At 36.3% G+C, this 23,429-nt stretch overlaps 1 protein-coding gene across 1 annotated transcript; it reads right to left on the bottom strand.

Annotated features, from left to right (window-relative positions):
* Positions 1 to 10,505: 10,505 nt before the first annotated feature.
* LOC114150182 (cholesterol 7-desaturase) lies at positions 10,506 to 23,429 on the bottom strand. The gene is made up of 7 exons (XM_028026475.1): positions 22,859 to 23,429; positions 16,475 to 16,663; positions 16,015 to 16,193; positions 14,483 to 14,608; positions 14,044 to 14,163; positions 12,364 to 12,540; positions 10,506 to 11,054 (listed from the first exon to the last, which is right to left on the bottom strand). The coding sequence occupies exons 1-7, from the start codon at positions 23,226 to 23,228 to the stop codon at positions 10,893 to 10,895; spliced, it is 1,323 nt and encodes a 440-aa protein (XP_027882276.1). The 5' UTR covers positions 23,229 to 23,429; the 3' UTR covers positions 10,506 to 10,892.

A 23,429-nucleotide genomic window follows, 5' to 3' on the forward strand; every position in this document is an offset into this window, starting at 1 on the left:
GCGATCGGCTGCTTGTGCGCGCTCCCGCGGGATCCGCTTCATTCAGTCCGAGCAGCTTCTGCGGTTCCGCTGCTGCTGGGATAAAACAGGCAGGTTCTGGTTGGTCCAAACACATCAGAGGAAAGAAACATTTAAAAAACATCAGCAAATGGTTTGTTTCTGCTCTTTTGATGCTTCAAGTATTAATGAACAGTGGCGTACAGAGAACCAAAAGTGCCAAAATCTGATAAATAAAATAAAATAATATTAAATTATTGCAAATAAGTGAATATTTGTGTGTAACTGTATAGTTGACATTATTTTTGTGTGTCAATAACTGATTAGATGAACATATTTAAGCACAAATTATTTTATACAATATTTTTATGACTAAACATAAATATAAATGGCTCCTGTTATTTAATTGAGTTAAAAATACCGCAGCTCAACTGACCAATCACATTGCCTTCAGCAGTTTTAGCCCCACCCATTTGTTTAGATGTGTTACGTTATACAGAGTTAAATAAAATAATAATGTACTGCAACATAGGATTCTGAAACGATTGTCTTTATTTTGTAAATTCCACTTTTCTTTAAATTATTACACATAAATATGTATTTACCAACTTGAATTCAAATTCAAATCCGATTCAAAAACTACTTTGTTAGTCCCAAAGGGAAATTAAATGCTGTTGTAGCTTTTAATTCAAATTCTTCCATTTAAAATTCTCAGTTGGAGAATTTTGGCTCTATTGGTCCTCCATACTAATTAATAATAAATTATGAAATCAAATAATGCATAAAAAATATATGTAAGAAATACATATAAAAATAAATGAAATAAATTTAATGCAAATTTATTTAAACAATGATGAAAAAAATCTCTAATCTCATAAGACAGTTATTTTTTTTTCCTCTTGACCTTTATTTTATTTAATATATATTTTCATCTAAGTGTTTTTGAGCAACAAGGTGATAAAATTCAATTTGGGTCATTATTTATCCCTCCTGGGTATAAAAAAAAAAACCCTGAAACGAACCAAACCTCATTAATCACACCAAACACGGGCGCCATCTTTCTTTCTTTCTCAATTTCTTCCTTCCTTTCTCGTCTCCTTAAACATTTAGTCTCGTCCTCAGAGACGAGATAAACCCAAACACTAAGTAAACAGCGCAGGTACCGAGTTTCTCCTCCTGCAGTCTAATGTCTGCCTGTTTCTGTTGAACAAGCTGCTGCTGCTGCTGCTGCTGCTGCTGCAGGGATCGTCCCTGCAGCCTGGGCAGAAACCAGGCGAATCAGCCTCCCGGTTACCATGGAAACAGGCTTCTTTCGCAACAAGAGCGCGCGCGCCCTCAGTGGAGCTCTCTCTGCCGCGAGGACAATAATGATAACAGTAATAACAATAATAGTAATAATAATAATAATAATAAGGACGACACAGACAGAGCAGCAAAACCAGACATTAAATAAAAACAACCAAGAATCAGAATTTTAATTCACGTTTAATTCACATTATAACAACAAGCTTCGTTGTATTTTGCTAGTATTTATTATTTTGTTTGCGCAAACTGAAGTTACGAAATAATAGGAAACACGCCGATTTTGAGAAGAAGAAAAAAAACAAACAATAAGATTCTGCGCTGGGATGAAATGATGACATAAAACAGACGAAGCAACCTATGGCATAACATCGGTGTGCGCATGCGCATCGCCACAGCGTAGGGCGGCTTGTTGGGTAGCACAGATAGTCAGAACACCAGCCGTAGTTTGATGAATTTCATAAAACTGTAATCTAAACATTTCTTCTCCGCATCACACGAGTCACATGACCAACAGCAGGATGTTGCTACTGGCGAAAACGACAAAGAAGACGACAGGAAGTAGTCGGAGGACGATGTCTTTCTCTGGACAATATGCAGCTCACAGGTTCATCGCAGTTTATAAAAAATTTTTACATTATTTGAATGTGTTGCTCTTCTGTAAAAACATGTTATTTTAATTTAACTTAGTTTCTTATTTCATTAATGGAAGCAACTGCGAAATAATTGTTTTGACATCAGCGGAACAACAGCAAAGATTTGCAGCTAAAGTTGCACTGAATTTGAAATGGATTTTCTCATTTTACAAATTAAAGTCTTAAAAGTGCGGTGTGCGTTTTTATTCAACACCACCTTCCACTGCAAACAGTCTCATCTAGAGGCTGAAATATTTTTCTGTCTTCCAAAAGAAAAAGCTCAAGCACAGGTAAATTGGAAGGAGAGCCTCAGCGAAGGTAAATTTGAAGGTTGTGCCAGTTGGATTAAGGTCTGGACTTTGACTGGACCATTCCCAACATATGAAAATGTCCTATAGTGGTATGTTGGGGGTTATTCTCCTCAGTACTATTGTTTTTGCAGCCTCCATCTTCAACTCTGACCAACTTCCTCAGCCTTGCAGAAGAAAAACATCCCCGCAGCATGACGGTGCCACCACCATGTTGGGTGAGTTCAGCCTGTAGAGTTAGTTTTATTTTACAAGCTGTAGCAATAAGAGCTGAGAAACATGGATTTAAAATAAAATCAATATGTAATAGCAGCAAATGTACTCATGTGAAAACTACACTTTTATTTACGTGAGGAATATTTGGTATAAATAACAGCATCTAAGTGTGATGATAAAAGTGTTTTTCCATTAAAGAGCTAAAACTAGACAGAAAGTAAAAGAACTACCAAATATGGTCGTCTTTGTTTTTACTGGACAGTAAAAATAAAACAAAGCAAAAGTAGTTAATATTAGATGCAGGACAAAGAAAGAAACTGTATTTTCAAAGGAGAAAAACTTTTTTCTCTGTTGTTTTTTGGATCACCATCTGAATAAATCATAGAAGGATGAGCGAGTATGAGTCCTGCTTTTCCCTCTGGGCTCGTCTGGAAGGATTTATTTTTAAAGGTTTTCCTCATTAAGGCGAATAAACAAAGTCCCTGGAGCAGGAAAACATTTAGAACATTACTCAGAGAGAAGAAGAAAGGTCTCTGTCATCTGACAGCGTATTAAAGTCATTAAGGAAGAAAATGGGGAGTAAAATTCTGCCACAAAAAAATAACTGAAATTCGTAGATTAATCTCAGAAATTATGTAGAAAAAACCTTGACATTTTTGAGTTTGAAAAATCAAAAATGTGCTGGAAAAAAATCTGAAATTTTGGGATTAATCTAAGAAAGTTTATAGAAAAACATTGAAAATTCTGAGTTTGAAAAGTTGAAAATTTCACAAAAAAATCTGAAATTCTTAGATTAATCTCAGAAATGTTCTAGAAGAAATTAAAAAGGTTTCTGAGCTTGAAAAGTCAAAGATTTGCTACAAAAGATAAAGAGTTTGAAAATTTGATAGAAAAAACATAACAAATTTTGAGATTAGTCTCAGGAATGACCTAGAAAAAACAAGAAAATATCTGAGTTTGAAAAATTCAAAAATGTCTAGAAAAAAATAAAAAAATTTGAGATTACAAAAAATTTCTTTAAAAATACACGTAAATGTTTGAGTTTGAAACCCCCAAAAAATTCTAGAAAAAAAGGAAATGTCTGAGCTTGAAATGTTGAAAATATTGCAAAAAATAAAAAGATTAATCTCAGAAAATTTCTAGAAAAAACCCAGAAATTTCTGAGTTTCAAAAGTTGAAAATTTGTTACAAAAACATCAGAAATTTGTAGATTAAACTGAGAACTTTTCTGGAACAAAATAGGGACATTTCTAAACTTGAAAGTTCAAAAATTTGCTACAAAAAACTCAAAATAGAGATTTTTAGCTTAATGTCAGAAACAGTTAGAAATGTAATAAAAAACTTGAAAATTTCAGATTAATGTCAGAAAAAGCCTGGAAATTTGTCTGTTTTAATGGTCAAAAAACTGAGTCTTTTCTAGAAAATGTCTGAGATTTGTTTGGTGGAAATGTACTAATATTTTAATATATCTACAATTTCCCTGTTATATTAAAACAAAAGCAGAAAAATCTTTTAAAAACAACTCAGACAGGAGAAGAAATGTCTCCATCATCACCAAATTCCTAGATACCAGAAAAAATAAATAAGTTTTAGAGTAAAGCTATGATTCGCTCGCAGCCTGACCGTCACAGGCGGCTCGTTATCTTCATCCTCCTCCTCATCCTCCTCCTCACACATCGATAAAACTGGACCAGAATCGGGCTTGAAACAGAACAACAACTCTCCGGTTGTTTGAGGATAAATCATAAACACAGCGAGACAAAAACCAAGTTCACACACACACACACACACACGCACACACACACACACGCACACACACACACACACACACGCTGCAGGAAGACGCTTTGAGTGATTCACACTCCGCCCACACACACAGTCCTCCGCAGAGCAAAGGGAGGAACTCGTGTTTCTGTGTGGATATTGCTCTAACGCAGCAATTCCCATATCAGTAATTCCTTCTAATAAGTTCTGGAAAACAATATGAGAAGATGGAGGATGTATCAGAGCGGGGACGTTAAAACGCACCGGGGGGCCGTTTGGGCCCGTTTGGTCCCTGAATGAAAGCTGGGCTCTTCAGCACCGACGGCTGATGATGTTTTATTATTCATTGCTGCTAAATCTGCTGTGGAATAATTTATTAAAAACTGCTGGAGTTGTGTAGTTACTTTTACTTGAGTAACGTTTTGGGAAAAATTTACTTTAACTACACTGTAGTTTTGACTTTTAATTGAGTAATTTTATAATAAAGTATCTCTACTTTTAATTGAGAAAAACTTTTGTATACCCCGAATGAAGAATTAGTTTGTTTTAACCAAAAATGAGCACACACCTGCAGTTTCTGTTAAAGTTTCACAGATTTTATGTTCAAATTTTTATTTTGCCTGATTTTCAAATTTGATTTTTATGTGAATTATTCTCATTTTGGTTCCTAAAATGCTAAACTTTCCACTTAACTTTATATTGTTTAATTTTATACTTTTCATTTTTAAATATTAAATGATTGATGTTTTGATCAGTTACTCATTGCCTGAGTCACCTTTCTACAAAAACACCTTTTTACTTTCACTTGAGTAAAAATATGTTGAAGTGTTACGGAGTATAATTTTTGGGGAATCTAATTCAATATTAATAGATCAAATTTAAGCTTGTATTTGGTTGTAACAATGTAGTTTGATACACACATAATGAAGAAAATATTCCTATGACAACAATTAATGCCTGAACGTAAAAGTTTCTACTGAAATCCTCCAAGTGTGCCCCTGATGGTCATTTCTGGTATTGCACACCAAGTTGCAATATCAGCAAGTCCAGCGAGAAATTGATCGCTGTTTTCTTAGCGGCTTATTTTACATACGCAAAGTGATAAATATGAACTTAAACAAATGCAACCAACCAGAACAATATTTATATGCATGAATTATAAGTTTGTTTTAGGAAAAACAAACAAAAAATTTCACTCAACGTAAAGCTACAACAGCGAACTGCAGATATAAAAAAGAGAAGTAAATTTCCACCAAAAAAACGTACATTTTGAGATTAAAATAAACCTAGAAAAAATAAGGACATTTCTTGGTTTGAAAAGCTGAAAATTTGCTAGAAAGAAAATCTGAAATTTTTAAGAAAAAATGTGGAATTTTCTGGGTTTGAAAAGTTTAAATATTTACAAGAAAAAACAAAGAAATTTTTAGATTAATCTCAGAAATTTTCTCAAAATATTTCAATTTCTGAGTTTAAAAAGTCTAAAACTTGCTTGAAAAAAAAGTATATTTTGAGATTAACCTCAGAAATTCAGTTTCGAAAGTCAAAGATTTTAAACTTTTAGAAATTTTCTGAGTTTCAAATGTTGAACATTTTCATATCTTGAAAGTCAGAAATGTCCAAATTTCTTTCTTGAAAATTTATCAGAATTAATCTCAAAATTTATGATTATTTTTCTAGAAAATTTTTGACTTCAAATTCAGAAATTTCCATGTTTTTTCTAAAATTTCTTATTTTTTCCTATAATTTACTCATTTTCTTCTATTAACAACGGCCCTAACATGCAGTTGTAAAGAACAAAGGCTGAATAATATATTTTTAAAAATACACACTAATTAGGGATAAATGTCTAAATCATCATAAATTTTTGAAATGTTAACCAATTTTCCAATATGTGGAAGGTTAAATGACACAAAACTAAAATAATTTCACTCATTTCTTCAAGGTTTTAACATCTTAACGATATAAAATCTTTTTAGTCATTGTCCCTCCTCTCTCTAAAAACCCTTTGTTGCTGAAGATGAAGGCCTGAGTGAATGAAAGATGAATCGACGTCGTTGGAAGCATTCAAACTGCGAGTGAAGTGAAGGACAGAACAGTCAGAACGTGTTGCGCTTCAACGCCTACATGCTTTAGCGCTCAACATGACAGCAGCTTGCTTCTCTGCAAACTGCCTGTCCTCCTCCTGGTCTGTGCAGCAAATGAAAGCTAGCATGCTAAAGTGGAATGGTGTGAAGAAAACAACTGGTTATACTGGGAGTGAGGCTGAGCGAAGAGGCTCCTGTTGGACTGGAATTGAACCTCTTTCTGCAAGAGCTGTGACAAAAATGACGATGAGACCTTGAAATTAATTGATTTAAGGAGACATTTTCAGATGGATGCCTGCCTTTCCAATGTGTTTTTCGTGTTAGCGCGAGGTTCTTGCATAAATCATATGCATGTGAAACTCGACTATTCTTCCCTTCTGGTTCGTTTTGTCTCAATGCTGCAGCTGAACATGGAAAATCTTTTCCAGATTCTAATTTTTACTTTTAAAAAGCTAAAAAAAAAAAAGCCCCGCAGGAGGCTGTGGGCTTTATTAATCAGATTTTTGTGTCACAGCGGAGAATGCCTGCTAGCTAACTGTGTAGTAGCGTTTGTGAAAACCCCAACCAAGGTCAGGCGGGAATAAAGCTTTAAAGTTTTACAACCCAGCTCAATTGTAAAAAGGGAAAATTACATAATAAACTCTGGTGGATGCACTTCTGTTAATCGGTTTATGTGCTAACAGTGCAGCTAATTTTTCGCTTAGAGCTTTAGTGTTTTTGCTAGCTTTGAAAACGATTATCACTAGCCCATTTAGCTTTACTAGGTTAATTTTTACTTGACAGTTTTGTAAACTTTCAGCAGAATAAAGTTCAACATCCATGTTAAAGTTTTGGTTATATACTAACAGCACGGTTGAATTTCGCACTTTAGCCTTAGCTTCCGTTAATACCGCATTGGTGTAGCACTGTAGCATTAGCTCCTGCTAAATACTACGTTGGTATAGCACTTTAGCTTTAGCTTCTATTAATACTGCATTGGTGTAGTACTTTAGCATTAGCTTTGAATGCTAAAGAGCTACATTAGAAGCGTTGGTATAGCATTTTAGCATTAGCTTCCGTTAATACCGCATTGGTGTAGCGCTTTAGCATTAGCAGGACTAATGTTTTGAAAAGTGCTTTAGGATCATCATTATTCTTCCAGTCATTATGGTGAAAATCTTTCATTTGTAAATTAGATTACAGGACATACCTCCAAAAATGAGCTTTGTTGTTCCTGAGTGGCTTTACAAACTGAAATCTAGCATCGTGTCTCTTCTTAATATTCCGTTTTAATTGTTGTCTCACAAGGAAGCAGCGTATTTGAAGTGTTGCCTTAAAATACATCCGCTGGTTTGCTAATGTTTAGCTCAAATGTTGCTAATCCACCACTATTAGCAAAAGACGTCACTATCAGACATCTTTTTTAATGTCAGATAGTGAGAAAAATATGTATTTTTATGTTTTTGATATAAATATCTGTTCTGAGGTTTATTTCGAAACTTTTCTTTGTTTGTAAAACATGGTCATTTTTAGGGCTGAAACGATGAATCTGATTAATTGCGATTAATCAATCATTGAAATAATCCCCAACTGTTTTAGAAACTGATAACCTGCTAAGTGGAATATAAAGACTCAATATTCTCGGGGAACACACTCAGATTTGAGCTAAAACTGTATAAATAATACATACATTTTGTATTTAAGATTGAAAACAACATGTTGGTCTGAAAATATGTTTTACCCATAACTCATCAAATGGCATTTGTAGCTTCACCAGGTTCAAATTCTGTAAAAATCTCCTTTAAGCACCAATTAATAACTGGTATTAATTTATTAATCTGTTAAATCAACATTTACCAGCTGCTAAATGTTCTAATGCTCCTGTAACGTTACCTCCATCATCAGTGGCCATGCTAGCTAGCCTTAGCATTCGCGTCATGCTATGCTAACTGCCCCTAGCAGAGAGCAAGTGTTAAACCCGCCTCATGGCTCTGATTGGGTGTTTCTAGTTATCACTGGGAGCACTGGGAGCACTGGGACATGGCAGCTTGACTTTTTCACAGAATATGTCTCATACCATCATAGTGACACTTTGAAAGGTTTTTTTTTTTTTTTAGCTTTAGCAAATATTTTATTGCCTAAAATTTGTATTTTCTTATCTAAAAAAAGAAATTTGCTTGTTTGCATTTTTGTAATACGTTATATTAAAGGTTTAACTGGTTAAATGAAAAATCAGCAAAATGCAAATTTATCCTTTTAATCGTAATAATAATAGACATATTAACCAGTTATGTTAGTTGCAGCTGTATTCATGCTTATTAAAAGATGACTCCCGGTTTTCCACAGTCGTTCCGGTGAGATTCCTCCATTCTGCAGAATGAGGTTCTGCTGGTCCGGTGGGCCAGGCGGGAGAGTGGTGCGGCGTGTTGTGTGAGCTGAAATCATGCGCACGGTTTGCTGCAGATGGGACCATCACCGACTCCTGACACTTCCGCTGCAGCCAAACCCAACTCTTGTGGAGCAGATGCCTGATGATGGGCCCCATCTGTTGTTGTTTGTCTGCTTTGTGAAGCTCGTCGCAAGGCTGCAGATTCAACTCGACATCCACTAATACAAAGAGCGTTTTCTGTACCTAGCGGGTAATTTTTCATACCCAAAACAGGCCTAACAAGCTTTCAAAACTGTGTCTTTCCTCTTTAAATAGCTACGTTTACTTAGTTATTAATGTGACGCTTCAGCGCAAACAATCCTCCCACAAACCAAAACAGAAAAAGCGTTTTTACAACATGGCGAAATGCGGCAGACTAAAACCCTTTTCCCCGCCGATTCTGCTCGATTTAACCCGCTAACATATCCAACTGGAAGCTTCTAGCTAAGAAATGCATGAGAGACAGCTTTAATCTGCGTGTTTAAATAAACATTACAGCTGTGGATCATCTGTCAGCTACAAAAATGAATATTGAGGAGCAACCGAGATGATGAGATTAGCTGTTTGGCTAAAGCTAATGTTGTTTCTGTCACACTTTAAAGTTTAACATCAGAAGATTTTAGACAAATAAGAAATCCTACAACCACTAAAATGAGGCTACGGCATTTTTGTTCACCTTTCCTGGGGAAGAAAATGGCGCTGATCTTCTTCAGAGGTTTTCCTGTTGTCTACTTCAGTGGTTCTTGGTGCAGCGCCCCCACAGGTGAGGAGTTTTTTCAAAATTCGTTAGTGAATTCTAGTCTGACTAGAAAGTCCGATTCGTTTGGGGAGATGTGAATACTTAATCAAACTCAACACCAAACGGACTGGAGACCACTCTAAAAGCAGGGCAGGGCATTCTGGGTAAATACAACCAAAACAAACTCGCTACTGTATTACTAACAGAAAAATTAGCTTGTGTTCTTTTACCAGACAAAAGAGAAATCCTACTACAGCTAAAATCTGACGCTACTCCATTTTTTCTACCTTTTGTGAAAAAGGAAGATGCGCTGGTCGTCTTCAGAGGTTTTCGTGTTGTTTACTTCAGTGGTTCTTGGTGCAGCGCCCCCACAGGTGAGGAGGGGAGCATGTTTTTCAAACTGTTTAATTCATTAGTGCAGAGTGAAAGCGAACTGCCACAGCTAAAAATGTAGAAAAGTTTGCAATCTTGGTTCCCAATCAAACAGAGTCTTTGTCGTAATCCGGTTTAATTGAACTCCAGTCTGTTTGACTAAACAGCTCCACTTGTTGGGGATTTGTGAATGAGTAATCGAACTCAACACCAAACAGACTGGAGGAGACCACTCTAAAAACAGGAAATGGACTTCGGCGCAGGGCATTCTGGGTAAATACAACCACAACAAATTCGTGAGTCAAGTGTTAGCGGTAGAATTAGCTTGTGATGTTTTACCAAAGACAAAAGAGAAATCCTACAACCTCTAAAATCTGATGCTACTCCATTTTTGTTTACATTTCGTGAAGAAGGAAGCGTCTTCTTCAGAGGCTCCTGGTGCAGCGCCCCCACAGGCAAGGAGGGGAACAGGGTTTTCAAAGTGTCCTGATAGTTTGACACAATACAGCGTATATTCATCAGTAAAACCAGCAGACCAAATGTCGTCTTTGGTTGCTAGGTAACGGCTCAGTGCCAGTGGAGTGTGACTCAACATTCCGGAAGTTTTTGAAACGGCCCATTTTCCAAACACCAAAAAACATTAACTTATTGCTAAAATAAAACAACAACAAAACAGCTGGATGTGGTTTTTAAGCACTTGGGTTGTTATTAGAAGCAGAACAGACCCAAAAGAAACTATAAAAACATGTGAAGTGTAAATTTTTGTGAAACATTTACCTGTGAACAGAACATTCCTTCAGGTTCAAACCATCCCATAATAAACTTATACAACAAATTCACACTTTTAGACAGTTTTTTATGTGCTTATTGTTAGTAAAAATTTCACATTAAAGGGTTAAAGAGAATTTATTTCTCTTCATGATCTTGGATGGATAATTTTTCTGCTTGGCCTTTAGGAAAGCATAAAAAAAACTGCATAGCTAAATTTTTTCAACCTGAAACAGATAAAAATAATTTCTTCTCTGAGAGGTTTCTTGGAGCCAGACCGAGGCGACCTCCAGAGGCGGGTCAGAAGTCCAGAGTGTCCTGCCGGTACTCCAGCCGCAGGCTGTTCTGGCTGTAGAACTGGCTGAACCAGCGGCGGTGCCTCCGAACCGCAGCGTCCTCCTTCACCAGCAGGGGCTTGGAAATGTACATCTTGTTGTTCCAGATCATCACGTCGCGTTCAAACTGCGGACGCAAACAAACAAACAAACAAACAAACAAGCATCTGGATCTGGTGACTGAACTGGGACCAGGAGTTTATTCTCATTATTATGTTTGTTGTGCTGTCTGGTCTCAGTAAATTATCGTGACTCAGCAGGGGGTCTGCTGTTAAATGTCACTCCACAGTGACTTTAGCTGCTGCTGAGATCTGGCATTTTACTTCCCAGCAGCTGTCAACTGTTTCTATTCGGCGCCACATTGGAGAAAAAAAAGATTTCTGGAAGTTTGATCAAACTATTGGATTGTAATTATAATATGCAGCTTTTAAACCAAGATTTTATTTGATTTTTATGGTAATTTACACGTTTTTCTGTCTCGTTCAAACAGCTGACAGTGTTTCTTCACCGCCCAGCTAATTATCATCTTTAATGAGACAGTATTTACACTTTTTCAGTGACTGTACGGCGCGAGGAGGAGTGGGTGATACATGCACCCAGTGATCGCTTCAGATTAAAGTCATTTCGGAGGAAATACACAACATACTGCTATTAAAGAACAGATCCAACATTTAAAGATAAAATATTTAAAAACGGATTTTCAGTTTTCATTTAATTTGCTTAAAATTAAATTCATAATAATTTATTTTACTTCTAACACAAACTTAACATATGGAAATAAGCTTAAATAAAATAAAACTAAAGGTTAAAAATTATCCTTTCAAATTGATTAAATGTTAATATAGTATAGTATTTGAAGATTTAAAAAACAATATATTACAAAATAAAATAAGTAAAAATAAAATGGAAAAAAGTATTGAAGGACTAAACCAAAGGTAGTAAAAATATTCCTCTAAATAAAATAAGTATTTATACGCACAATAGAAAATGAGCAATATAACGTAACAAGTGATTCAAAAGGACATAAAGAAAAACTGGATGATAAATATAATAAATAAATCTTAGTTTATAAGCTCACCACTAATATGAAGCTTCTTTACTATTAAAATTATTATTTTTTAATTATTACAAAGATTAGCAGGACTAAACCATCAATGCAGTAGCTGATAAAGGAAAATTAGAATTAATCCTTTTGTTACAAACTTGCAACTGATAATGAGCAATTTTGGCATGTGTAAAATAAAATAATTTAAAAAATATGAATAAAATAGAAAAAACAAAAGGTAGAGCAGCTGAAAAATACAGCCAGTAATCTATTCAGACCAGAACAAATCTCAAATTCACACCTAATGAAGAACAATTTCACTGTTTATGTTTAAGATTTAATAAAATATGAATTAAAAGAACAGAATAAATATGAATTCATAATGCTGCACCTGAATGGATTCTCCTTTGAGGATGAATTTGGGCACCACAGCTGGGATGTTTCGCTGGTAGAACATGGTGTGAGTTACGCACTGCAGCAGAGGCTCGACCGGCGTCACGCAGTGCATCATCAGGCCGCGGCCCAGGAAGCTGTGGTCGAACCGCAGGAACACCACGCCTGGGCCCACCTGGAACAGTTACGAACGGCACTGAAGCGGGAATAAGAACATAAACTGCTGCGTTTAGAGCTTAAAGCCATTGATTACTGTTCTTAGGCCTGTGATTTATGAATGTAGTTATCAACAAAATGTACAGTATACAATATAAATTAGCTAACTATGTAGCTACCAACACTGTGTAGCAGAAGCTAATGCTAAATAGCTAACTTCAATTCAAATTATAACCCTTGAGCACCAATTTAGTTTTAACATGATAATTTACATGTTCTATAAAATCGTTACATACTATTTTTATGTTCATATCTTTTTCTCTACTGTTTTATTTTGTTCTTTGAATTAAAGTAAAACGGAGGAAACAGGAACTGCTGTGTAAACGCTATTCAGTCACTTCAAAATAAGAGCATGAATATTAACGGCTTGAAGGATTCTTAGCAGTTTATAACCAACAGTTCATAATAATTTACACGTTCTTTAATTCCTTTGGATATTGTTTTTATGTTAATATCTTGTCTACTGTTTTATTTTTTTCCTGTTTGAAATAAAGTAAAATAGAGGAAACAGGAACCACAATGTACACACCCTTCCCTGACTTCAAAATAAGAGCATGAATATAAACGGCTAAGTACTTGAAGTATTTTTGTTTTAGCAATTTATAACCAAACTTCATTGTACATGTTCTAGAATGTCCCTAGATATTGTTGATATGTTCGTGTCTTGTTATCCACTGTTTTATTTTTGTTTCTTGTTTGAAATAAGGTCAGTAGGAAAACGGAGGAAACAGGAACTGCTGTGAAAACATTCTTCAGCTACTTCAAAATCAGAAGTATCTGACTAACTACTTGAATGATTCTTAACAGTTTATAGCCAAAACTTCAACACAGATGTCAAACTTTATTCAGCTGGTTACAAAATAACCAAGTAAATTAGAGATTAACATTTTTTCTGAATAAATGTATTTAGGGGAATCCAAGTGCGCTGCACGTTTTCAGTTAGCTAAATTAGCTCATTTAAGTAGAGGAAACTTATTTATAAATATCTACCAACCCTGAGTAGGAATATATAGTTTATATACTTTATATCAACATTAGATTCTTTTTCTTCTTTTGCTCTTTCCTTTGGTTTGTTATTTTGTTTGTATTTCCTTTTAATTATTGTAAAGTACTTTGTATTGCCTTGTTGCTGAAAATGTGCTATATAAATAAAATTACCTTTTACCTCAAAGCATCAATTTCTGATTTTTTGGACCTTAATGTACATTTTATTAAGCACTTCTTTGGTGCCTTATTTTTATATTTTAGGTAGACTTTCTGGGAACCTTATTAATATCCATCTTTTGTTTTTTGGTTGTTGTTTTGCAAACTTATACACAGATTAAAGGGCAATTCTATAAAATAAACAAAGACACTTTTTAATTTGAAGAAAGTAATGCAAAAAGTCTCATTTATTATTTTAATTGTATTATTTTAAAATGTAAATATGTGGTTTCAGCTGTGTGTACTGTATTTACTGTACCTGTCTGGCCACAACGCGCAGGTCCAGCAGAGGCAAACGGCATCCAAACAAGGTGAGTGAATGATTGACCCTCATCTGAGAGCAGTGACTGGTGGGTTCAGGCTCTGGATCCCATTCAACCTACGAGGGAAACCGAGAAACAAAACAGACAAAAGTGATTCACTATTACAGTCACAGTGAAATAAGGATTACAAAGGTCAGATAAAGACAATATCTGGATTCCTCTGGCTTATCAAGAACGATTTGTTATATAAAGATGCAAATTCTCCCTGATAAGGCCGATAAAAGTGTTTCCATGAAACAGAAAAAGCTCCAGAGGACATCTTTGGTAGAATAAACAGGAGCAAAGTGCACAGAGATAGCAGCGACTGAATGAAGCAAAGAAGAAGCTCTAAACATTTTTAACATTTATAGCAAAAGAGAAGAAATGTTTGATTACCTTCCAGTCGTGTCGCACAAACTCCCAGGTTTTGCTGTTGGTGTAGCGCAGATCCACTCCGCTGGGGATGCCGGGAGTGTGCAGGTGATCCAGGTGAGCGATGTCCGCTCCGTTTTCTGGAATCTCCTGAAGAAACGATTCATTTTAGCCTCAACAGCGACATGTTTCTCTGTTTTTTAATGAACTGCCCCATAAATGTTCACTGAAAACCAAAAGTCAGCAAGTTAAATAATGTAAAAGACATCAAAAACTGAAAAATCCCACTCTCTCATAAGTCTGTAAATGCATCAGCAAACTGCATCTTCTTTGGTGCAATTTTTTATTTTTACTTTAGTAGAAGATAAGATAAAGGCTATCAAGAGTATCATAGGCTTTAAAATTTCAAATACAAAACTCTGAAAACAAACTTGCCAAAAACGTAATGATCCATAATCAAGGAATAATAGAGATTAAAAAAGTCACAAAAATATTGGTTAAGTAAGCTATATTTTGAAGTATTGTGAAGTCCTAAATCCAAATACAGTAAAGGAAAATTTAGTGGAAGAAAAAAAATGTGATATAAAAAAAGAAAACAGTCAAGCAACAGATTTACTAATATGCAAAGTTGGAAAAGAAAAAAAACATGCAAAAATGTTGGTTAGTCACTGCCGATATTGTTGTTGTAATATTAAACAATAATTTGAACTTTTCCTGATATGGTCAAAAATACTAATGGAAAATTTAGAGGAAGAAAAAAGTATAGGACAAAAATCAGAAAGGTGGGAAATAGAGAAAAGTTTTAAAAAAAGGTTGGTTATCGCTAGAATATTAAGCAATAATAGGAAATTTTCCTAAAATAACCAAAAATATCAAATTTAGCGGACAAAAATCGTGTGATATAAAAAAGCAAACAGTGAAGCAACAGATTTACTAAGATTTACTAATTGTGAAGTTGGAAAATAAAAAAATACAGATGAAAATGTTGGTTAATTACCAATCTTGTCACTGTGATGTTAAACAAAAATTTGAAAATTTCCTAATATATCCAAATATACCAATGGAAAACTTAGTGGAAGAAAAAAAGCCAAACAGTAAAGCAGCAGATTTAGAAGTACATCTCAATATAGTGCAGCCCGGAACATTATGTAGAAGAAAAAAGTGTGATAAAACAGATAAACTAGCACAGTTCACACTGTAAAAACAGAAAATATAATCAAGTATTTTTGGCTTAGTTTAGTTTATTACGCATGAAATAAGACAAACCTAACTCAAAAGTAACTTTTCAGCAAGATATAGTAGCTTGTTCTAAGTCTATAATTCCTTCATATTGATAAAAAGAAGTTCTAGCTCCATTGGTAGAATTTTCCTGTGCGCCGTTACCTAGCAACCCCAGGAAAGCCCAGCCCGTTACCTAGCAACCCAGTTCTAGTTCCATTGGCAGATTATTTCACTTGTAACATGGGAAACATGTCTTGCTATACATATTTTAAGCTTGAATAGTTCAGCTGCTTCCAGATAAACGTGAATATTTAGTTTGAATTTTTTCCACCTGCCTGAATGTGGCAGTTGATGAAATGCTCGGTTCTGCCTCTGTAGACCCACTGGCCGTTAGCGACCTCCGGCTGCTCTGGGACGCTCCACTGTGGTTCCAACCCGTCACAGTGGAACCAGACCAGAACCTGCTGGTTCACCTCACAGCTGGGCCAGCGGCGCACCTGGGCGGACTCAGGTACTGAGAGAAAAACATACTGTATGTATACACAGGTAAGAAATTACAAGAAATATACTGACTTTATGATGCAATACTGAAGGAGCTCAGGAAGAAAATGTTATTATTCCAGATTTAAGAACAGAAATCGAGGACACAAGGAAGGAAGAATGGAAAGGAAGGAAGGAGAGACCATTGTGAAAATAGAAAACAGAGTAAAGACATAAAAACTAATATTTTCCAGCATATTTAGCGACTGAACCACTGAAACCAAAGACAGGAAGCTGTCTGTGCTGTTTTCGTACCTTTATCTGAGTACGGAATCTTCTCACATTTCCCGTCGCTTCCCCGATACTGCCAGCCATGGAACGGGCATTCGATGCAGTTTCCCAACACGCGACCCCCCACAGCCAGGTTGGCGCCCAGGTGGGGGCAGTACGAGTCCAGCACATAGGCTTTCCCATCGTGGCCCCGAAACACCACCAGCTGCTGACCTGAACGACAAAACATAAAAAAAACAGGCCATGAAACGGTTTTCCACTAGTAGGTGGTACCAGAACCTTCAACAGAACCTACTTCTAGCTGGTACAATAAGTTAGCCTCAGCACTGCAACACAGCCAGCTGGTACAGCAAGTTAGCTATAGCAGTGCAACACAGCTTGCTGGCACAGGAAGTTAGCTATAGCAGTGCAACACAGCTTGCTGGCACAGGAAGTTAGCTATAGCAGTGCAACACAGCTTGCTGGCACAGGAAGTTAGCCTTAGTACTTCTAGCTGGTACAGCAAGTTAACTTTAGCATTTCTAGCTTGTACAACAGATTAGCCTCTGCACTACAACATGGCTAGCTGGTTCAGCAAGTTTGCCGTAACAATGTGACACAGCAGATGTGTCCAAATTCAGTAATGTAATGTTAGCATCAGTGCTGTAGCAACCCTAGCCACTAAAGGAGTCAAATGTGTTGTATTTTTAAAATCATTTTATTTATTATTATTGATGCTAGAACGTGCTTAGCACCAGTTTTATCCAATTGTACATATTGATCTGGGTTGCTGTGGTCTGAGCTGAACAGGTAGCGCTAATACTTACTGAGCTAATGAGGATGGAAAGGACCAGAGCAATATTCACCAGGGTGTAGTTTGACATTTAACAGGCAGAAATGTCAACAGGGGCGGTCGGTGGAGCTGCACACTTGACACATGTTTGATAAATATCCAAGCCACTCAGAATATTATTTTTGGATCTTATGTAACATCCTTTTGCTGCTCAAAATAGCATCATATTTAAATAAAGCCAATGAGATAAGGCACTAAATACACTTCTATAAAAGTAAACAAACCAACTTGTATTGCATAATTAATGTAAGCAACAGCAGAATTTGTTATTGTGACAGGTCCTTTTTAGGCCCGTTTTGGCCCCGTTGTGAATAACTTACTGAATAAATGTGCTAAAAACAGGCCTGTCACAATAATACATTTTGCTGGACAATAAATTCTCCCAGCAATTATCACGATAAACGATAATATTGTTGTTTTGAGAGCCTTTTTCAAGTAATAAAATGGTAATAATACATTCTCAAAGACTGATAAACTTTAAATTGTAATGAACATTTAACTCTGGAACTGGAAGACATTTTAAATATCCAAAATAAACAAACAAAACAACAAACAAACAAAATGAATTATGAAGTCTCTTAGTTGAGTTTAGACCAGTTTTGGTAGAAAGAGAAAAACGATGGAAATGACTGAGCTCATTTTAATTTATGATGCGATTAATTGATTTATTGTTTACTGTGACAGGAATAATGTTCCTTCTTTCTTCCTCTGAGTTCAGCTGGATCAGAGCGATCTGAGCCGGCTCTTTCATCGCCCTGGCAGGATATCGTGGACGGATAACAAGAATAATCCAAACGCACCGTGACACAGCACTGCGACGCTGCCAGAGCCTGTCGTACTGCAGAACTCGATTCCCGTCTCAATCTGTTATGACAGCATCAAGCAAAATGTGCTCTGTAGGCAGAATCTGATACAAGACGACTGCAGGAAGCGGACGAGAGGGAGACACAGAAACGATTCCCAGCCGGTGTCAGCAAAATATGGGAAACTGAAGCCACAGAGGCTGCAGGGAAGAAGAGCCAAACACGGTTTTTATGAGTAAATCTGCTGCAGGATGAACACAACTGGTAAGAATGTAGGTTTTCCTACATCAGTATTTAAGAAAAGTTATATTTCAGGGGTGTCCAAAGTGCGGTTTGGGGGCCATTTGTGGCCGTTGGACTGACTTTGTGCGGCCCCAAACTGCAATTCAAAAATGATCCAAATTTGACCCGTTGATGCAGATGGAGGGGCGCTGTAGAGCAGTTTGGCCACGCCCATGTGAGATTCCACCAGAACCTGAAAAGTTTCCTCTGGGGACAATTTTGGGTCAGGTTTGGTGAGTTTTTGAATATGATAAAGCCTCCAAAAGGCCGTTTAAAGTGGCGGGAAAAAATAAAATAATAATAATCGATAAATCTTGCGATTTCAATCGGCCCTGCGCCAGCGCTTCGCTGCTTGGGCCTAAAAAAACAAGAAGAAATCTGTAAATACACAGATAAATGAATCAGACTCTTAAAAAAAGTAACATTCTTACTGGCTGTAATCATCCCTGTTGCTTGCGCATCAATTTATCTATCCCAGGTTTTCCTTCCACTCAACCTTCTGATAACAGAGCAATAAATCTGTAACCATTTCTTTGCATTTTTATTTATATTCTGCTGATTATCCCATCAAACAGATGGACAGTGAAAGGAAAATCTGGTGGTAAAAGCGGCTCTCCCTGTTGTGTTCCAGGCTCAGAAACTCTTTCATATTCGGCTTGTTTTGGTGATGAAATCCACGCGAAGCGACAGCAAACATGAAAGCCTCACATCCTCTTTGAAACCCCGTTTTTAAATGATCAAACGCCCCCAACCAGCCAGCAAACTGCAGGGAGACAAGAACAGAATGTGAAGCCTCAGTAAATCAGAAGGAAACATTTCCATTCTGCTCACCAAGCAGAAAAAACTTTATCATAATTATACAGATACAAATAAGAATCGCTGCGATGTAAATGAATGTCTTTGTAGAAAAATGTTGCAATTACAGCTGCAACTACGACTCAACCAGCAGAAACAAAGGATCTCAGCCATACACTGCAAAAACAGAAAATATTACCAACTAATTCAGTTTAGTTTTTACTGCAAATAAAAAAAAAAAGAGTATTTTAAGTAAATAATTTCCTAATAAGAATGAAAAAGTACCGGAGTAAATTCAACACAAACGTATGACAGACTTTTCAACAAATTCTTTCGCAACAGAAAACATTTAAATCAAATGAGTTAAGGAGGCAAATTACTGATTAATTACTTAATATAAAGTTAACTGGTCTCATTAATCAACTAGCTATTACTCTATAAGCGGCCAGTTGAGTTTTTGTTTCAGAAAACATCATTAAATTTCAATGTTATTATGTGTCACCTGCATTAAATACCGACTGAATAAATGTGTTTTCTCACACTAATAAACTTCAAGAATAAGATTAACCAAACAGAAACTTGTTATGTTCCTGAAAAGAAAAGAAAGATGAAACTAAATAATCTTGTCGAGTGTTTACAGTGGCATTTGGGGGGATTTGTAGAAAGAAAAAAAAGGACATTTCCACAAAAATTTCTGAATTTTTATATAAAAACAAGGAAATTTGTGAGCTTCAACGGTTGAAAAAATGTTAGAAAAGAATTCAGAAATTTTGACATTTCCAATATTTACTAGAAAAAACATGAAAATGTCTGAGTTTCAAAAGTTTAATTTGTTTGCCTTTTGAAATTCCATGTTTTTCTAGAAAATTTCAGGGATTTATCTCAAAATTTGGCAGACGTTTACTCTCTTTAAATTTACTTTATTTTTTAACATCTACAGTGGCTATAGTGACGTCATAGATTCTGTACATTTTCTGTCTTTTTGCTGGACTAAACTAATTTATTTTCGGTAATAAGTAAAGAACTCGAGTCACTTTCTTTCTAAACGTTTCCTAAATTTAGCCAAGTTTAATAAATTACATAAAAGCTGTTTTGGTTGCCTTTTCAGTGAAACTCTCTAAATAAACACGATTTAAAGCGTGGCTATAAAAACATAAACACTTTTTGTTGTTTTTGTTGTATTTAGCATCTTCTATTGTAAGAAAATTACAAATTAAAAGCCTCCACCAGCTTTGACAATTCAAATTTGTATCATTTCTGAATTGCAGTGGGGCCACACAAAATCAGCTCAAGTGCCACTAATGGCCCCCGGGCCACACTTTAGACACCCCTGGGACTAATTTGTGTCTAATAAACCAATAATCAACAAGTGGAGTATAATTTTCCTGATGTTTGATGGTTGTTTGTCTTGTTTTGCCCCATAAAATGACATTAATGTCTTATAAAGGAACTGAAAATGTGCTAAACTCTGTCGTCGAGTAAATTAGCAGCTGGCTAAGCCAGGAGGAAGTTTGTGGTATTATTTAATGAACTCGTTGACTTCCAGCCACACCTCTTCATTTCAAAGGTAACCACAAGTCAAAGACGAGGTCAGAGAGTTTATCAGGAACTTCGTTTCTGCAGAAAGTGTTTCCAGGGATCCCAAAACAAAACCCAAACGTCTCTGTGAGTGACAGCAATCTGGTATTGTGGCTCCAGCTCAGACAGAACAAGGAAAGAACATAAAAAGCAAATAAAAACAAAACACAACTTGCCTATGAAAAATTTTGATCTGGATTAAACCAAAAGTAAAACAGCATAAAAGCTGTCGGTTTAGACTGATATTTTCTTTCACTTTCAGGATATTTTGCTGCGTTTTGTTCCCAGTTTCACCATTAAATGTTTACAGTTTCACAACAAATCCAAAAGGAAACCCTGAGTGTTGTTCTGGAAACCCAATGCGGGTTCTGCAGAACCGGTATAAATTCCTGCCGATTGAGCAGAACCCTGGTACTCCTGGTTTGAAGGCTGCAGTGTTGATGTTGGAGCGCTGACAGGTTTTCAGCAGCAACGAGGAAGACTACTGGCTAGACAAGCACGAAGGAGCAAGAAGGCGCAGAAGAAAGTGGCTGCATGCAAAAACATTAACAGAAAGTTGAGTGGAAGGAAAACTTGAGGTAGAAAAAAAGGCACGGAAGTGGTTTAAAACACTTATATATCTCCAGAACAACTTCCTTCTTTCTGTGTAAAGTCACACATAAAGCGCCTTACCAAGGCAAAATCAAAGTTAGTAGAATCTATTTACAAAAAAAGTCCTCTATCCAGGAAAATTGAGTGGAAGGAAAAATTGTGGGTGGATAAAAACAGCCTTGAGAGAAATGTGGAGCAAGACTAATTAAAAAGCTCAGAGAATCTCTCAATACAAAGCTATACTGAGCAGATATTGGAATTAATTGGGATCAATAAAGTATTTTGGGATTTTAATTACATTTAACTGAAAATACTGAACACACTTTCTAGTAGAAAGATCATCCTACGTCGGTTACTGGTGTTATGTAATAATCTGACTTCCTGAGAAACTGGATTTGGAATCAGTTTTAAAAAACTTAAAGATAAATAATTACATTTATTTTATATGAAACTAGTAACATAAATCTTTGAAACTGCAGCTTCCAACCTCGGAGGTGGAGCTAGGTCCACCCAAGCGTTTTGCACAACTGAGTGGTTGCCATGGGAACTGCGTCACAAAAATAAAATAAAATAAATAAAAAGTTTTGGCACAAGGATGATTTGGTTTTTTTGACATCAAAACCGCAATGAAAACTTGTTTATCGCATCAAACCAGTCACATGATCAACAACAGGATGTTACTACTGGTAGAAACTAAGAAGAAGACAGGAAGTAGTTGGAGGATGTTTTGTTAAACTTATTCATGTTTTGATTTTAATTGTGTTTCTTAACATTTTCTACATTAGCGGAATGTCAACAAAGTTTTGCTCATTTTTGTAATGGAAACGCAGCGACACCAGGTATTTTTTTAATGGGGTAATAACTGTAAAACATGACAAAAAACTAAAAACAACTATTTTACATAATCCTACCCAAGACCAGTAAACCTCTTTTGTCTAGCCAGTTTTTTTTCTCAAGTATCACTTAAAGTTCAACTTATTTAAATTTAATCAATTACATTTACTTCAGTAATATTTTTGAAAAATGTACTTTGAGTAATTTATTATGAAGTATTTCTACTCTTACTTCAGTGGAATTTCTGGATTTTCTTCCCACTGAATGAAAAACATAACATGTTTTAACCAGAAATTCACCAGATACACAAATGCAAGTTTTATATTGAAAGAAACTGATTTAGAAAAAAAAAATTATTTGCTACTTATATAAATTTTTCTCATTTTGGATCTTAAAATACAAAAAATCTACTTAACTTCACATTTTGGTCGTTCGATTACGTAAATATTAAATGATTGATAATTTGATTACTTTTTACCAAATACTTTTTTTTAGTTTTACTCGAGTAATTTTTTTTTACTTTTACTTGAGTAAAACCTTTTGTTCTCGCAGTTTCCACAGATCTGTCAAAATGACGTCACGCTTCAACACTGACAAAATAAAACATCAGAAGAAGAACTGGAAGAAGTTTGAATATTTTCTGTTACCAGAACAAAATAAAGTGGAATTTCAGCGTTAAAAGTTGCGCCATACCTAGAATATAGGCGCTTCTGACCTCTCCCCGGCCCAGCATGTGGGAGTCCAGAACCCGGTACCAGCCGTTCGGGTAAACCGGCGGCAGCTCCCCGACTTTCCTCCGGCGGCGCGCTTCGTTCGCAGCCCGCGCCTTGCTGCGCCCGTCCTCGGCGATGTATCCCACATCCTCCGGGGACCGGAGCAGCTCCAGGGGCCGGAAGAGCAGCCGGTGCAGCCGGACCAGAACCAGGACGGCGACTCCGGCCGCCACGCACAGGACGAGCCGCTTCGCAGAGCCCCAGTCCTCCAGGTGGAAATCACCTGAGGGAAGCGTGAGGAGGACGGCTCCGAGTCCCAGTCCCACAGCCAGAGCCGCGTACATGGGCATGTTGTCCCTCGGGGGCTTCGGTTTCTGCAGGCGGTTCGGGTTCAGGAAGTGACACCACCACCAAGTTCGGATTTATTTGCAGGCGTTTGCGCGTTAATGGCACATCTGAAGCTGAAAAGGTTTGGGGAGGATGGTCTTCCAAAGGGCTGGTGCTGCGATTCAGCAGCAGGGTTGAAGTTGAATTAAAAAAAATTTAAAAAA

The sequence above is a fragment of the Xiphophorus couchianus genome, chromosome 8 (genome assembly GCF_001444195.1).
Source record: "Xiphophorus couchianus chromosome 8, X_couchianus-1.0, whole genome shotgun sequence".
Taxonomy (NCBI): Eukaryota; Metazoa; Chordata; class Actinopteri; order Cyprinodontiformes; family Poeciliidae; genus Xiphophorus; species Xiphophorus couchianus.

Coding starts and splice junctions, on each gene's coding strand:
- LOC114150182 (XM_028026475.1), bottom strand. CDS start 23,228: ATGCCCATGTACGCGGCTCTGGCTGTGGGACTGGGACTCGGAGCCGTC. Junction 14,164..14,482: donor TTGTGCGACACGACTGGAAG/GTAATCAAACAT, acceptor TTTCCCTCGTAG/GTTGAATGGGATCCAGAGCC. Junction 12,541..14,043: donor TGCGCGTTGTGGCCAGACAG/GTACAGTAAATA, acceptor TAACTGTTCCAG/GTGGGCCCAGGCGTGGTGTT.